Source organism: Neocloeon triangulifer, unplaced genomic scaffold (assembly GCF_031216515.1).
Source record: "Neocloeon triangulifer isolate White Clay Creek 2 clone unplaced genomic scaffold, ASM3121651v1 ptg000014l, whole genome shotgun sequence".
Taxonomy (NCBI): domain Eukaryota; kingdom Metazoa; phylum Arthropoda; class Insecta; order Ephemeroptera; family Baetidae; genus Neocloeon; species Neocloeon triangulifer.
Genome location: NW_026775556.1, coordinates 16,239,167 through 16,255,646, shown reverse-complemented (window position 1 = coordinate 16,255,646; position 16,480 = coordinate 16,239,167). Strand labels below are relative to the sequence as shown.

General features: G+C 38.8%; 3 protein-coding genes across 4 annotated transcripts; 1 reads left to right on the top strand and 2 right to left on the bottom strand.

The window, feature by feature from the left end:
* Positions 1-211: 211 nt before the first annotated feature.
* LOC132199544 (U4/U6 small nuclear ribonucleoprotein Prp31) lies at positions 212-2,597 on the bottom strand. The gene is made up of 9 exons (XM_059624349.1): positions 2,445-2,597; positions 2,044-2,239; positions 1,784-1,987; positions 1,526-1,730; positions 1,144-1,471; positions 950-1,090; positions 746-895; positions 463-687; positions 212-383 (listed from the first exon to the last, which is right to left on the bottom strand). Exons 2-9 carry the CDS (start codon positions 2,201-2,203, stop codon positions 276-278), a joined length of 1,521 nt encoding a protein of 506 aa, XP_059480332.1. The 5' UTR covers positions 2,204-2,239; positions 2,445-2,597; the 3' UTR covers positions 212-275.
* A 90-nt stretch (positions 2,598-2,687) lies between these two features.
* On the top strand, positions 2,688-3,709 carry LOC132199545 (PHD finger-like domain-containing protein 5A). The gene is made up of 3 exons (XM_059624350.1): positions 2,688-2,918; positions 3,242-3,432; positions 3,494-3,709. The coding sequence occupies exons 1-3, from the start codon at positions 2,867-2,869 to the stop codon at positions 3,581-3,583; spliced, it is 333 nt and encodes a 110-aa protein (XP_059480333.1). The 5' UTR covers positions 2,688-2,866; the 3' UTR covers positions 3,584-3,709.
* Positions 3,710-4,158: 449 nt separating this feature from the next.
* LOC132199543 (myosin phosphatase Rho-interacting protein) lies at positions 4,159-16,417 on the bottom strand. Of its 2 annotated transcripts, XM_059624347.1 has the most exons (24): positions 15,966-16,417; positions 11,977-12,057; positions 11,385-11,450; positions 11,028-11,216; positions 10,514-10,739; positions 10,198-10,347; positions 9,922-10,142; positions 9,716-9,868; positions 9,495-9,656; positions 8,987-9,435; positions 8,648-8,903; positions 8,394-8,590; positions 8,020-8,340; positions 7,771-7,963; positions 7,338-7,715; positions 6,790-7,274; positions 6,643-6,733; positions 6,398-6,592; positions 6,196-6,343; positions 6,018-6,141; positions 5,808-5,960; positions 5,648-5,744; positions 5,270-5,369; positions 4,159-5,111 (listed from the first exon to the last, which is right to left on the bottom strand). In XM_059624347.1, exons 1-24 carry the CDS (start codon positions 16,080-16,082, stop codon positions 5,023-5,025), a joined length of 4,641 nt encoding a protein of 1,546 aa, XP_059480330.1. In that variant the 5' UTR covers positions 16,083-16,417; the 3' UTR covers positions 4,159-5,022. The 2 variants fall into 2 exon arrangements, with proteins under 2 accessions (XP_059480330.1, XP_059480331.1); XM_059624348.1 differs by lacking the exon at positions 5,270-5,369.
* Positions 16,418-16,480: the final 63 nt, after the last annotated feature.

Genomic DNA, 16,480 nt, shown 5'->3' with positions numbered 1-16,480 from the left:
GTATTTTTCAATAATTTCTAATAAATAGCGTAATTCCAATACAAACAATGTTAATTGATATAGTTTGCCACTGGTTAATAAATAAAAAATAAAAAATTAGCCCATCTCAATGGGAATTAATACTAAAATGAATCTTCAATTTCCAAAAAAATTTGTCCTATTTTGGACATAAACATTATAAAAAATTTAAAGAAAAAAATTGTTTTGATTTTTTTTTTAAATCCCAAATGAAGTTTGTTTTGTTTATTATAGACAGTTTTTATTACAGAAGTACCTTAAGGTTTCTTGGGCGCTTGGTGGAATCCTGATGTGCTGGAGAAGTATTTTGCATTCTCCTCACCTCCAGTCCTTTCTGCAGCTTGTGGATTGACAATTTCAAGACCCTGGAGAGCAAAAAAATTAATAATTTATGAATACAATAAAAAATTAACCTGGGTAAAATTGATATAAAAATTTACCAACCTGCATGGGTGTGAAGGCGACACTGGACGCCGTTCCTGATACCTGTTTCCGTACTGTGGTGCTTCCACCCCATTGCTGCTGCTTTTGGAGGTTCTTTTGCAAAGTTTTAGAAATTCGCACTTTGGTCTTCTCGTCGACTTGGGGCATCCTGATGCGGCCTGTACTTGATTTACCAATTGTGCCTCTTGTGTAGCCAAGATCGTTTTGATAAGCGTCATCTTCGATCTGAAGAAGGCAAAAAGTGATTAATTATTTGTAAATACAAACAATTTGAAAAACCCACATCGCCAAAGTTCATTCTGTTCTGCTGCTTTCTCATTTCGGTAACAGCGTATCGCTCCTTCATTTTTCTCACCCGCTTGCCTCCTCGTCTCTTTTTTGTCGGGTCCACTGGCTTTGGAAGGGGTTTGATGAATTTGACAGGGGCAGGTTCCTGTGGATTAGACAATCAGTTAATCTGTTCATGTTTAAAATAAAACCGCTGTACTTGAAGCTTGTCCAGCTTTTTCTCAATTTCGTCTCTGAAATTCATTCCGATCGTTCCATCCTTGCTTTCTTGACCTGCATCGACTCTCGCCGCTAGAGCTGATTTTGCAGCCACCAGTCTCGCAGCTTTGATCCGCAAGTCCTAAAAATTCCACATGAATTTGCAAATAATTGTTAAGAATTATTCAAACTGACCGGTGCAGTGTCTTGTACAAGTTCGCAGTAGTAAACAAATCCTGTGTGTGGGAGTGCAGCAACCCTCGAGAAGCCGGAAAGGGTCTTCTTCTGGGCTCCAAGGACCTGAATGTTGCAAGAAGGCATGTTTGCCAGCCTCGTCAGACCACCAGCCAGACCCATCATTTTGGCGGCTGTCGAAGCTCCAACGATTGCTGACAAGTTGGGTGCAATGAAGGCCATCCTCGCTTCTACATATTCCAGAATTTTCTGCTTGAAGTTGTTGACTTCGATTGCCATGTCACACGCCTCTTGAATCGCATCCAACTCTGGCTCACTCAAATAATGGCTACAAAGAAAGAAGTTATTTTACTAGTAATATAAAAATTTCAACTGATTATACCCTTGGGTGGTTGACGCGGTGACAGATACAACCATGATTGTAGCTTGTGTGAGAACCTGAAGGAGAGCCTCGTTGTTCTTCACATTTTCCAGCTCGTTTCCTAACTCACGAACAGTCTTGATAAATTCCAGTGGTTGCACCACCAGCGAATCTAACTCTGGAAACCGTCTTGAGTAGCGCTCCTTCACAAACTGATAAATGGTTCCTGAGAAATTTTTTTTTTGAAAAAAATTAATTATTTTGTGAATATTATCATACCTATTTCATTCTCAATATCCACAGCAAGGTTATTAGCCTCCACAATGAGTTGGTACTCAGGGTCTGCCTCGCCTGCACCTGTCGACCTCATCTCGGCCAAAGTCCTTGGCTTTTTAGAAAAGCGTTCAATTTGCTCCATGATGCTGTTCAGTCTCTTTGAGTCCCTCAGTTTTGCTAACTGCCGGATAGAATCTGTTTTCAGAGCTGAAAATTTTTGAAGTCAAATTATGTGTGTTATAAAACCTTTGAAAGAACTTTACATATTTTTTGCTGATTTGTGGAGCTAAGATCTTCCATGAAAGAATCTCGATCGACTTCAGATTTGACTGCTGAGGCTGAAATCATATCCTTCAATTCCTCGTCCTCTTTCATATCCTGGTCCTCCTCCAGGTCAGCCAAAAGTTCTTCCGCCAAAGACATGTTTGCCTTATTTTATGCAAACGCTGAATTTTAAGCCTGCAGTACAACATAATCAATATTCCACGAAGTTTTTATGATATTATTTTATATTTCTGAGAGTTTAATTAAATTGAAAAAAAATTAGTGAATATTTTATCCATATTATGAAGCGATTACATATTATTGCGTGTGTGTGTGGTATACATATATGTATGATAATTGATAATACTAAACAAAAATACACGTTCCAAAATAAAATTACCTGAGTGTGAACTATTGCTGAGAATTTGATTGAAGTAAAATTTGAATCAACTTTCCGGCGTAGTTAATGTATAATAACTCGACAAGCACACCGCTTCTCCTTAGAATCAAAACACTGCTAAATACACGTCTTCGTGCTTTTTACGTGGCTTTAGCAGCTCCTATATGCACGATAAAAGCCGTAAAATCCGGTAAAATCCGTTCGTCCAATGGCCGCTCGGTATTTCGTCCACTGACGACCAATCACAGCAAAGAAAGTATTATTGTTGTTGTCTCCAAATTTTTGCCGGTCCACATGGTAAACAAAGAGCACAAAGTGCAAGAATATTTGTAATTTTACGTGAAACGAGGAGCAATTCGAACCAGACGTGCGGCACAGGCAGAGGATTTTGATCCTTCGCACGTGTTTTTTGCTAAAACACCATGGCTAAGCACCACCCTGATTTGATTTTCTGCCGCAAACAACCCGGCGTAGGTTAGTACACAGAGCCTTCCATAATTTTAACACATTCTTTTTAATCTCTGTTGACGTGTTGAAGTCTCATTAAATAATTTTGATGAAAATAAATTTTAGAAATAACAATAACCAGCTTTGTAAGAAATTCGTTGTTTTTTTTTTATGTTATTTTTGTGTGCAAAAGCACCTAAATATGTATGTACACTGTATACACAAATTAAAATCTGGTGTCTCTGCGGCAGAGTCTCTGCGAACTCTGTGTCTGCATTCCTTTTATTCTCAAATTATCCATTACTATATATAATGAATAATGTCTTAATAATTATATTAATCCGTTTTAGCTATCGGACGACTTTGTGAAAAATGCGACGGCAAATGCGTCATCTGCGACTCTTATGTGCGCCCCTGCACATTGGTGAGAATTTGCGATGAGTGCAACTACGGATCCTATCAAGGGCGTTGCGTTATTTGCGGAGGACCAGGTGTTTCAGACGCTTATTACTGCAAAGAGTGCACAATCCAGGAGAAAGATGTAATTATTTTTATTTAAAAACTCAACAAGGTTATAATAATGAATTAAAATCATATTTTAGAGAGATGGTTGTCCGAAAATTGTGAACTTGGGAAGTTCAAAGACAGATCTCTTCTACGAGCGGAAGAAGTATGGATTCAAGCGGAGATAGACTTTCAACTGTGCACTAATTTTAAGAGACATTTTGATTTTTGTAAGTACACTCCCGATTGATAACTTATAGTTTAAAGCAAAATTTATGATGGATCAATAAATTAAGCTCTATCTAAGTGTAAAATTAAGTGGTTTATTACAATTTCCATTGACCAGGTTGATTTTTTACAGCGCTTAGCAGCGTCGCAAGGCCTTTTAGAAAGTGATTAGCGAGCAGAAACGGAGCAGCACTATAATTACATTTTAAAGGATTTGACAAAATTAATTAATTTTTGTAAAAATTTCAAATTAAATTCAACAACAAAATTTGGAATCCGTGCGAAATGTGGAACATGCCAATCTTCTTTGAGGCCCTTGCATTCCTCCACGGCCCTAGACTGTCCGTGCGTCAATCACTTTCAGAGGCTGCGCAACGCTACTAATTGTAAGCGCTGTAAATCAACCTGGCCGCCTCACTCAGCCATCAAAGATTTCCAGCGATTTTCAAGCGTAGAAAAATATCTGTTCTCCTCTGTACATCATAAAACACTGACCATAAATTAAAGTAGGTGAATCTTAATTAAAACTTGGAAGTTCTCAACAAATATTAATTTTTATTTTTCATAGTACCACCGTTTATAATTTTAATGGTTAAAATTGGTCGAATATTAAGTAAGTGATAGCCATAGAATAAATTTACCTATGAAAATATGGGTCTAAAGTTTCAACAATAATTTTTCCAATTTCCTTTTTGAAACCTTTTTGCCTAGAGGAATTTTTTACCTCATAATTGTAATAAAAAGCAATGTATTTTTGGAATAAGCATTGCAAAAATCACCTGGTAACCCTATAGATCTTTGATTCTGTGCTTAAATGTTCGGATCAAGTCTCACAATCATATGTAGTTGACAAAATTTTGATACAATAATTTTGCACATTACTTACAATGAGCAGTTTTCTACACTTTGTTTCAACAATATAATTCTTACAAGTTCTATTTATTACTGTGCCTCTCTTAATTATTATATACCCGTTTGGGCACGACAAGAATGGTTAATGAACCCGATTACAGTATTATCTTAATGTTGATTAATATTTAATTGATATACTGTGTAATTGCTACTTGTAATTTATATATTTTTCTAATGTTACAAAATGTGAGCAAGTCCTTAAATTATAAAATCGATTAACAATCAATGAGCAATTTTTATTTAAAAAAAATGTGCTGTTATACGCTATAATATTTTAATTAAAATGTTGACTTGATAAATTAGGTGGGCTCCAAGCTGTTCAGGATAACATTTAGCAGTGCACAATAAACAAGTGCCGAATAAGAACTACTAAAAAAATTAACACTGTAAATGATCATGTTCAAAGCTTAATTTTAAAACAAAAAATACTGCAGTGGACGGTGAGGACCGGCGGAAAACCCATTACCAGGGTAAAGAATTAAGTCGTTCAGTTTTCAAACAGCTTCTTTCGTTGAGCAACCATGCCCTGTAATGATGCTTCCCTCAAAAAATGCTTGTCAAGGGCTCGGTTCAAAGCTAAAAAAGGTAATTTTTCAAATTAGAATAAATAAATTGAAAGTAAAAATGTCAAATCTGATGAATCATTAGAGGATGCAAAGCAAGAATGGGTGGGAAAACACACAATTAAAATGTGGGGTGTAAAAATAACCATCACCAAGCGTCACTCAACTTACTGTGTTGTGGATGGGGGGTTTTGGAGGCATGCATGCTCAGGGTGACCCCCGAGTCCCCCGACACGGGTGCTCCTTTCTTCACAGGACTACTAAGTGCTCGCTAAAAATCAAAATGCATCGGACATGCAAGTGAATAAATAAATTGTGCCGGGTGTGTGATTGGTTATTTATATTAAGATGAACTTGTGCTAAGCGTGAATCAAAATTACACTCGTCTTTTCTCAAAACTCCCTCAAACTGCCACCCCTGAGATCTAGTCACAAAATCTACAACTAATATAGAGAAGGATTCTAATCGACTGGTAAACAAACTCGAGCAAGGTCTATCATTCCGTTACATTGAAAAGTGAGAGGAAAGGCAAGAGCGCTAAATACTTACAGACTGGAGGAGATTCGAATCTGACACTGTGCTGCATGGGGTTTCTGCAGCCAAATCTTGAGATTCGGATAAAAACGCATGCCGTAGTTGCTTGTTTCTAAGATAAAAAAACCGTTTAGCACATTTTGTTGCAACAGGTTAGCGAAACATTAAAACTGACCTGTTTTCGGCGTAGGTAGTAATATGATGGCCATCTTGATAATGCCTCGAATTTACAGTCGTTTGGCCTTCTGGTCGAACAGTCTCTTTGTAAATTACCGTTGATGAAGACCTTTCCTGATACGGGTCACTCTGCTTTAACTTCACCTCCGGCCTAAATCAATTTTTAAAATAGATCTAAATATTTTGTAATTTAATTTTAAGCGCCTACTCATTTTCTTTCATAAGGAGTCTGACGTCTATGAATGATTTCATATTTTCCATGTACTGGGTCTTGAATTTTTCATTCTCCTTTCGAACTTCGGCTTCATGCGCTTTTCTCATTGCTTCGAGAGCTACAATTAAAGTTAATCAATCAAATATTTAAAAACTGGCAATGAGAAACAAACCTGTAAGCGTGGCGCGAGTTTCTTCAGCCAGAGCTTGCTCCTTTTCCTGCTTCAAAGTGAGAATCTTCTGTTCGTGCTGTTCTCTGAGCTCTGCAATGATCACATTATGGGATTTTTCCATTGCAACCAAGCCCTTCACACAGAGCTCCTGAAAAGTTGAACAATTTATAATTATACTATAAGCAAAGTTTTGATTTCCTACTAAAAGCTGTTGGACTTGTTTATGGTGCCTCTGATCTCCGTTCGCACCATCTTTGGCGCCTTCCTCCAAACCATGCTGATATGAGGCACGTAGACTGGCCATGTGCTGGGAATATTCACCAACGATTCCTAAACGTTCTTCGAGTCTGACAAGTACCTCCTGCAGCTGCCTTTCTTTTGCATTATGTTGAGAATCCTGATTGAATTTGGTCATTAAAATAGACATACACAGGCTAATTAACTTACAATGAATTGCCACTCATTCAGAAAAGCATCCTTTGCCTTTTCCAACTTCTCTTTCAGTTCAACAACATCGGATATTTGAACATCATTGATCCTAAATGATGTGAAATTTTCAATGATTTTAAAAAACTGACCAAGAGAATATTATACCTCAAATTCTTGAAAATATTAATCATTTTCTCGCTGCTATTCTCAGCTTCAGTCATCAAGCGTTGCCGAAGCAAAGACGTGAACGCTCCAATAGTGGCCATTTGCATAATCTCGCTTGGCTGGCTGGGCAACTGAAGTTTCTGATCCAGCAAATGATTAACCTCCATATCTTCAAGTCCCTCGACCCCCTCCAAAGTCACATTCAGTTCTGGACGCTTTGCAATGATGTCCCAGAACTGATTCACCAATTTCTGAGACGCCAGCATTGATTCCTTGGAAATATTTTCGGTGCTCTGGGAAGTAGACGCCGTGGAAGACGATGGTGTTTGGCTTCCATCCAAGTCAAACAGTTCCGGCACCACCATGTGGAGACCTTCGAGTTGAGGATTTTCTTCTAAGTGGGGAAACTTTGGTCCGATCATTTTTAACCTGAGTAGCAGTTCAAGACACGCGTTGTCTAATGATTTCCGTCGATGAGCTCTGGTCTAAAATAATTTTTTGTTCAGTTAGAATAATTCATTAAATAATAATAATGGCTAAATACATACCTTTTGAGGAGGTGGCGACTGTGGTAGATTATTGTGTAATAAAGGCCCCAAGTCTGATTTACGTCGTGAGCTTTTACGTGGTAACCGTGGGCTCATTTTGTTCTCCAGACACAGAGCTTCTAACTTCTTAGCATATCGAGAACCCTCCCCGATACCAGCTGTTGATATTTGGTCCGTCGAAGCAGATCTCTGCTGCATCAGACTAGCTTTGTCCTGGTCGGAGAACTTTTCCCTCATAGAGTCTCGACCTTTCAGAGAGAGCGAGCGCCTTTTTTCGGAAACTCGAGAAAACTTTGAGAGCTGAGGAGATCCAATGCTTGGTGGCAGCTGCCTTAGCTGGCGTTCAGCAGCCGAAAGTTTCATGGTCAAATCATCAACCTAACATATCAGAAGGAATTCAAATAATGACGAGTACATTATTTACGAAAATTACCCTTCTTGCAAGCAACGTTGCCCTGCATTGACCGTCATCAGTTTGTTGTTGAGCTGCTTGTCGAATCGCAACACATTGTATTTCCAATTTATCACACTCAGCCTGTGAATTTCTAAGCTCCTTTCTGGCTGCATGGATCTCATTCATAGCAAGCTGCAGCTTCCGTAATGTTTCCGAGTATTCTTCTTGCAGCCTTTTGGAATGCATAGAAAATCAGCATCAAATATTATACCAAAATTATGTGCCTACCTGTCTCTGTCCCACAATTCCATCTCTCCCAAGTCTGTCAAACTGGTACTGCATGCAAGGTCACTGATTGAGTTGACCTTTCTGAGAGACCTTTGGCTAAAACACCTACGCATGGGCGGTGTTGAAGTCGGACTGGCCTTGACTTCTCTCATTTTTGCATTCAGTCCGTTCTCTTCAATCTCTCTCTGGAGTTTGAGCTTGACGCACTCAAGCTCTTCCCTTAGAGATGAGATTTCTGCTTTCAGTCTTTTAACCTTTTTGTTGCTCTCCATTTCAAGCTTCTCCAGAGCCAACTGATGCTCCAGCCTTTCAGACACCAGGCTAAAGAAGAATATAGCAATTATAAAATCATACTCATAATCCAGGTAGCTCACCTGGCTTGTGATTGCTGGCAATTGTGGCGCCAACGCTCTTCTGAAACCTTTCTTTCTCTCCACTCTTTGCACAAAGACTGGTGCTCTTGTCGCAGCTTCTGGTATTTCTGAGAAATGTGCTGCAAGTCGTTAAGCTCAATGGTCTTCTGTCTCAATTCGTTTTCCTTGGTGTCAAGCAAAGTCATGGTGTCTTTGAGCTAAAGAGAGAAATATGAATGCCCACTTATTTACAAAAAAAGTGATTGATTTTATACCTGACTCTCAAGAGCCTTTAATCTGGTTTCAAAAATATTGTCATTTTGGTGAGATTTTGATTTGTAGCTGGAAAAACTAGGTGAAATGGGAGAAATTGGACTCATCAAAGACGGAGAATCTGACATTGGAGCGTTTGGTGAGAGGTCACGGTTATCATAAATATTAGATGACTCGAGGGGAAGAGTTCTCCTTCGTAGTTGTACTCTGGATCCCAGCAGTGGGGGTGAGGTTCTTGAGCGTCGTGCCACTCGGTTCCTTGATTTCAATGTATTTATTACACATGATATAAAAAGAATAGCACCAAATCATAAAAAAAAATTGTTCAAATAGGGGCGTACCTTGCTCTTTCTTTAACCTTGGATATTGGTGTTCTGTTAAGAGGAGGTGACGAAGATGGAAAGGGAATGGCTACATTTTCGTCTTCAGGGTCAGCCCACAAACTGATTACTTCAGCAGAAGTCTCTGAAGACGCAGTTCTGTACTCCTCGTCGGAGGACAGCAAACTCGACTCTGAGAGACGCGATTTTGGCACTGGGCATAACAAGATGGAACTGCTTGACGATTCCAGCTGCCGTTCAAGATTTGATCCAAGAACAACTCTTGGATTTGGCTGCTGCAGCAGTGTTGGTGGTTCCTCTCCAGTTGGTGTTCTGAATTCAGAATTGGTTGGACTTAGAATGGAAGCGTTTGATAAAGGAAGCCCAGCAGCTCGTCGAAGAGCTTGGAGCCAGTTGGCGCGTATATTGGCCGTCAGTGCAGAGAGAACAACTTCTTTATCATCCCAAAGCTGTATTAAAGATGCAAAAATCAGCATTTGAAATTGGCATAAAAACAAGAGAATCATACAACTATTTTGAAGCCATAATTTCTTGCTTCCTGAACTTCAGTCACACTTCGAACCATGCCCAGGTCAATAACTCCATCGAGTATGCCATTGTCTTCGGTACTGGGATCTCGGTAGTACATTAAAGCAGATCCTCGAAGAACAAACCAGTGCTTCCCCCAACCCTAAAAATAATTAAAAGTTACAAACAATTCAGTCAACATTTTTAAGTTTGAAAACATACTTTGTCGGGTCCTTGTTGCATGAGCCAGCCTTTCTTGAGGTGCAACAAATCTTCCGCAGGCAGCTCCACCCGTAATTCTGCAGACGAGTTTGCAGAATTTGGTGATGCATAGCTGCTCACTGAGTAGTCTAGCCCGTCCGGCTCACTGCGAACCTGTAATGAAAATTTTTGAAAACATGTCCAACAAGAATTTCACAAAATCCTACCGCAGTATCTGATGCGAAAGAAGTGTTGAGGATGCCCAGGTTCTCTTTGGTAACCATGTTATGATTGTCTCTAGTCGGTTCTATCACACTGGTCTTGGGCGTGATCTGCAAACTGGTTGGCCTTCTCGGCCATGTGATGCAGTCTGCGATGTCTTTCAGCTTCTCACCTCGTCTCGTTTCATCGTCCAGCAACAGGTGTCTTGCTGTGTGAGCGGCGGGTGCTGCAAGGTTATTTCTAAGCTATTTTTATGTTTCATAGAAAATTTGATCTCTTACAATCGTCTTCCTTGAGCGATGACTTGGCAAGCTCAGTCTTCCAAGCCCGCTTTTCTCTGGCCATAGCTCGACGGTAGCGTGTTTTACACTCTGTTTGCAACTTATCTCTAGTTGGAGGACTATCAGAAGACGCAGGCTGATCCTCGTAATCTAGGAACACAAAAAGTTATATCGATGATAAAACTAAGGTCTTGTAGATTCTATTGTGTTAAAAATTGGAACAAATCACATGTATTTTTATCAAATTGCTAGAAGGACAAATTTTTTTTTTATGAAATTTTAAAGAAAAAAAATACGAAAAGATGCAAGTGCAAACCTGGAGTGAGCAAAGTAGGTTGTGGTGTGAAGACTTCGGAGTTGAATGAAGGTATTGAGGTTTCAGCGCTCTCAGACACTCGGCATCCGATATCTGTATGGCAGCTATTGAAGCGAGGTCTGGCGGCCATGCGAGACTTCTCCGTGACGGACACAATGCGCGGTGGCTGGTGGATCATTGTGGTCGACTTGCCACAGGGGAAAGTGGCGTTCCTCTTGTGACGGGGCTGCAGACGGATGGCACCAGATTAAAAAAGTTTAAAAAGAAAATAGGTAATGGAAGAACTATCAAAAGGGAAAAGTAAGAATAAATTGCTCTCGTTTGTAGTCATCATGACTCACCAGTTGTTGCTTTCAATTTCTCTAAATTTAATTTTAAATACTGACAGAAAATTTAGCTGTATTTTTGTCACCAATTTTTTTTTAATTATTAGCACCAAAGTTTTGGAATAAATTATCATAAAAAAATATTTATATTTTGGCGTCAAATTAAAATGAAAACTTTGTTAATGTACCTTTGACCGGATGAAGACGGAAAGGACATCGCACCACAAACGCGACTCCTCCCGACCCATCCCTTTGACAAAGTGGACACCCTCTGGCGTTGTGAGGGCGATACTGTGTGGGTGCCCCGTGATGTCCTCGGCCGGGGTGACCTCCAGAACGCAATTCATGTCGATGATACATTGCGGGACCGTTTCCGGCTGCGAAATTATCATTAATCATTTGGCTGAATTGGAAAATTGCGGCCTTCAATTAAAAAGCTATAATTTTCCCAACTAGGCCATTATCTTATAGAGACGATGTTCTCAAATTTTAATTGTTATGAAGTAATAGGGTTGTTAACTAAGTGCATAAAATAAAATACATACATGTTCGTCCACAGAATAAGTAAACTCGCCGTCGTTGTAGAGGACAAACCACCTGCGCTGCCACCTCTGAGGACACATTTTCATCAAGTTACAAAAATACAATAAGTAAACAAATAAAATTGGGAGACCTAATTTTTATATTTTGAAAACATTTTTTAGGCAAAAATTTAAAATATGGGCCATTTTGACATGTTAATTAAGACCTTTAACTAGGCGAAACGAAAAGGCTGACAAATTTCCACTTCTTTTCAAGGAACTTATAAAATATTTTTGATCCAAGAAACTTAATTTATTTTAGATTTGCATTATAATTTGATTATAATTGTACTTTGAAGGTGCTCCGCTTGCAAATGAGTCAGTCGCCAAATTCATGCAAATTAAAAGCGCGCCGCCCAGAAGAAAGAAGCCTTGAATGGCAAGGCAGACTGCGAAGTTGGTTGCGCAACTAAATAACGAGCAGCACGTGTGCATCAATCAAGTCGGAATGACATGAAGAGGTGACGACTAATCCGCAAATCGCGACATCACCTTATCGCGCGGTGGATTGAATCAGAGGAGTATCACAAGAAGGGTAATAAATACACATTCTCACCTTGGTTCTGTTGATCGGGTCGGAGAAATCCCATCCAGGCGCCACAAACAAATAACCGCACTTGGAAACTTTCCTGCTCGCCTGCAACAAGCAACGTCGAAAAATTAAATCACATACTTCCGAAAGGCGGTCACGACAAAAATGCCGACAGGTGCCAAATAATATAATGTCCGCACACACAGGGCACGCTTGAAATGCTGCAAGTGCCTGCCAGATTAATAGTCCAACTATTTAATTGCCGCCGTGCCAAAGTGGAATGCGATATGAATGAAAATTTTGAGAAAAACGGTTTCAAATTCTCGGAAGCGACGCGAATCGCGAATGAAGCGAGACAAGTGAGAAACTCTGTGCTGTTTATTTTTTGCCTAACAGGCAATTAAAAGGTTAGAAAGGAATTCCTTGGCGGGAGAACAGAGTTTTTTTTATTGCAATTTAAGATGGCCATTTAACGTTGATGTGGTTAATTAATTAATTCTGCCAATTAATTTATGCCTGGAAAGGAGCAAAAGTTGATTTTATTAATTCGTATAAGTCCGGAGCTATTAAGTTTAAATTTTGCTATGTAAATAACGAGCTGATAAATCTTGCAGCCAATAACCATAAAATTTGAATACTTTCTGTAAATTTTCAAATTAGTGAGCCACCAACCAAAATAGCCATAATCTTATCTTATTTATTACGCAAATATTTCATGCACTTAAAATGCTTCCAGAACAACATTTTGCACTTTGCGATCGAAATGCTTCATATTGATATCTGTGATGTGAACATATTAGCTGAAGAGAAATCTCATTCACAACGGATATCATTTTGACACACTATAAAGAAAAGTGAAGTAAAAAAGCTTAATATTTTTTTATTCTTCAAATACAAATACATCAATATTCAATTATGCGCCAAAATAAAAAAGATATTTTGTCAACGATCATTCCAAGATATTGCCGATTCGCAAAATCTTCCTTCCGTTATAAGAATTTTATCCAATATTTTTTTCACCCAAAACTATTTTTAATTGCAATTTAAAAAAAATTTAGTCAAAACCTGAAACGAGAAAACAAGAAGAACTACAAATTCTGCTCTAATTTAACAAGAAAGAAAAACAAAATTGCATGCGCTTCCGAAATAAATGAAGAATTTGTTCTGAGGTCCATTTTCTTTTCATTTAAAATATTTCATTTCACCATAAGTCATCACAGCCTATTTTTCATCGTCTAATCATTACTTCAAAATTCTTTCATCACGATTAATGTTTATCTGCCCTGATTTCGGATTTACACAATTTTCTACGATAAAATATATCTCGATTCCTATGGTCTTTTGAGCAATAATAAATATTGAACAAGATTAATTTCTTTTGCGTTTTAAATTAATTATTAGTCTTAATAAAACAATAAAATAATTTTGTAATAAAATTAATCCGAGTCTCGACACACTTGCTTATTGTAAGAAATTATTGATGTGCACAGATTCGCGACGAAGCAAGGAGCGAAAACACGTTTTCCTTGGCTAGCTGTCATTGTGAGACGCACTAATCTAATCTAATTCCGTTTGAAACGGAGCCTCAAGTGCAATAATATTAACCAACAATAAAGGCACTTAATTGAATTATAACTGCTGGTCGGACGACAAAGAGCAGCCAGAGCGTTTCTTTCCTTTCCACTCGCTAACCGCCTTCTTCTATGGTTTCACAGATGTAAGGATTCTGTGCGGCTGCACTCGGTTTTCTATTACGCCTGCTTTTCCCTCACGCAGCCCGCTGCTTTTTATTGAATGCAGGCATAAAATTGCACATTTTTTTCCTTCTTTCAATTCTTATTTTTTTATTTTTCGAATGAACGTCACCTCCCTATAAATATAACCGAGCAAATTGACCCGGCCGAGAACGCGTTTAGAAAAAACGGCGTCTCTGTTCGCCAATTAGCAGTTGGAAATTTAACTCGGAGATAAGTTTGGCGAGAAATTTGCCCGCCCAGCTCGCGGTTCGGCCCATTTGCACGCCGGCTCCGTTATTTGCAATTTGAATTATGGCCCTTTCGGCAAACAGACTGTCCGAGTGTGCGAGCGAGTCTTACGCACGGCCGAGTGTGTTGCAACCTGCAAACGATCGCTTTTATTTCTTTGAACGCGGCCTTGGTTCGATTTTTTCATCTGCTAGGATTTCTTCGCCAAATTCAATTTGAATATTTTTCTGTTCGATCAGAAACGCGAGTTTTAAATGGCGCGGTGGCTCCTTTGTGTGCTGCACTTGAATGGGGTATTCAATGAAGAGCTTTTACTCAATGAATAAGTGAAAAGTAATCTGATTTCCATTGAAACCTGTTCGTCATTGGCAATAGTCAACAAAGAGGGACTTTCGAAAAACGCGCTAATTAAAATTCTCCACTCTCGCGAAGACTTTTTAATTTTAAACAGTGCAGCAGTGCACGATTTTCGATCACAATCGCGTGAGATTTTTGCATATGCAATTAAGGATGGATGAATTTTTTTAATTCATACAGCAGAAATAATAATTGAAAATTTAAAAAATTCACGATACGTGGGAAAAACTTATAACTACATCAAGTTTGAATAATTTTTTAGATTCATCTTCAGTATCTTGAAAAATATTGTTTGAAAAATCTACTCGAGAATCGAGAACCTTTCAAAGTAAGCAAAAGGATGTGTTCTACAAAAATTCATGTCAATTGAAAATTCTAAAAAAATTTCTAATTTTCTATCTGGGATTAGCAAGAATTGTAATCCAGAAGTAAAATTTGGATAACTTTTTTTTTTTTAAATCAAATTTCATCGATTATTTCCTTAAAATATAACTGTAATGAGAAAAAATTGCTGCATTCAAATAATTCTCTTTTCTATCAACAAAATTAACGCAAACAAAAACAACCTTTATAAGAACAACGAAAAATTTCCAGTTAGTTCTAAATCAATTTTAATGTCTGTTAACCCGCAAATTTAATTTTAAATTCATGAACTAAAATGTGGGAATTTTTTTGGAGGGAATTTAGTTTTGAATTATTTAAAAATAAATGAAAATTCCATTTTTTTTTTTTAAATTAAATTTCCCCTTTCATGATTAACCTTACCTATCACATGATAATTGTTTTTTTTTTCAATTTAACATTTCACAAAATTCAATTATCATTGCTGTTTATTCTACTCAACACAAACAATTATATACCAAAAGCTCTAAAAATTATTTACAACTGCAAACTTTTTACTAATTATAAAACGTTATGTAATTAATAATAAATGTCGAAAATTTCTATTTAGACGAGTGAAAAAAAAACTGCAGAAATGTTTTTCCCATCATTAGGTGCCTAGAAAATTTGATCGTAATCAAAAGGGGGGAAACTGCCAGCAGCGGTAGGCAATTCAAAACTTCTCCGAAATAATATAATTATCCAAAAATATTTGTAACCGCGGGTGACGTCACACAACTATGTGTGTGTGATCCCAAAATATCAATACAGGCGATGCCTTTCGCCTCTCGACCGAGCAAGCATACAAAGAATACAAATAAATTTCTTTCCACGACGGTCGTTCAACTCTCCACAATTTCTCCGATGAGAGCGAGAAAAACAAAACAAATTTATAAAAAAAAAAAAATCAAGACACGTATCCAATTTAAATGTACTTTCATCACTGTAAAAAAAAACGAAATAATTCTCGTCATTGTTTTCAGATTTAAATAGACACGACGAGAGCGATAACCTAATTAATCGGGCAGGGCCTCTTGAAAAAATTATTTATGTTTCTTTTCGTACACGTCTCTGTGGGGAAGAGCAAAAGTTTTTCTTCCTACTTGCGGCTCCCGAGAGCGATTCTCGGCAGCCCACGACAATTACGCGAGGTCGAGCGAATGAATGGTAATTGCCGATGGATCGGCACGCAACGGCCGTGTAGCCAGCCCAATGCTATGTTATTGCATTATGATGTGTGTGTTTCGGAATTATGAGGTCGCGTCCTACGTGTGCCTCTGCTTTGCTCACCCTGTTCGACTCCAAGGCTTCGGCGCTGTGCTCCTCGCGCTGCTTGAAGCAATTCGCGCACTTGCTCTTGTTGAAGATGTTCGGCGAGAACTTTCTGCACTCGGACGACCTGTACATCTTCTCGACAGGTGGATGGACACCTCCTCCTTCTTCGCTAGTCCGGACGCATGACACACACCTGTCTATCTCGTCCTGCCCTCGCGCTCCGTGTCCGTCTCTAGTTACCGATCCGCGTCGGCGCCGATTCGGAGTCGGCGGCCGATCACCATTTCGGCAGTCTCAGGCCCGCCGCCGACCGAATATTATTATTTCCGTCTTTCTACTCGCGCGCAGCTCTGCTCTCTCGCGACGAACGCAACTCTTTCTCTCTTGCTTGCTTGTTGGCACTGGAAGGCTAAAAAACGGGAGAGCAATGCAGGCAGCCGCAGAGAGCGCCCTCCCCTCTCGAGAGACGGCGGCTGCACGCGTTGGGTTCTTTTCTTTCGTTCGCCGCGAGACCAGTTTTTTTTTTAACT

What these genes read in the sequence shown, in the direction of transcription:
- LOC132199544 (XM_059624349.1), bottom strand. Translation starts at nt 2,203, where the DNA reads ATGTCTTTGGCGGAAGAACTTTTGGCTGACCTGGAGGAGGACCAGGAT. An exon ending in ACCGCGTCAACCACCCAAGG is followed by an intron (nt 1,472 to 1,525) that starts GTATAATCAGTT and finishes CTTTCTTTGTAG; the next exon opens with CCATTATTTGAGTGAGCCAG. An exon ending in AAAAGCTGGACAAGCTTCAA is followed by an intron (nt 896 to 949) that starts GTACAGCGGTTT and finishes TCTAATCCACAG; the next exon opens with GAACCTGCCCCTGTCAAATT.
- LOC132199545 (XM_059624350.1), top strand. Translation starts at nt 2,867, where the DNA reads ATGGCTAAGCACCACCCTGATTTGATTTTCTGCCGCAAACAACCCGGC. An exon ending in CCGCAAACAACCCGGCGTAG is followed by an intron (nt 2,919 to 3,241) that starts GTTAGTACACAG and finishes AATCCGTTTTAG; the next exon opens with CTATCGGACGACTTTGTGAA. An exon ending in GCACAATCCAGGAGAAAGAT is followed by an intron (nt 3,433 to 3,493) that starts GTAATTATTTTT and finishes ATCATATTTTAG; the next exon opens with AGAGATGGTTGTCCGAAAAT.
- LOC132199543 (XM_059624347.1), bottom strand. Translation starts at nt 16,082, where the DNA reads ATGTACAGGTCGTCCGAGTGCAGAAAGTTCTCGCCGAACATCTTCAAC. An exon ending in AAGCCTTGGAGTCGAACAGG is followed by an intron (nt 12,058 to 15,965) that starts GTGAGCAAAGCA and finishes TGCTTGTTGCAG; the next exon opens with GCGAGCAGGAAAGTTTCCAA. An exon ending in TGCAACAAGGACCCGACAAA is followed by an intron (nt 9,657 to 9,715) that starts GTATGTTTTCAA and finishes AATTATTTTTAG; the next exon opens with GGTTGGGGGAAGCACTGGTT.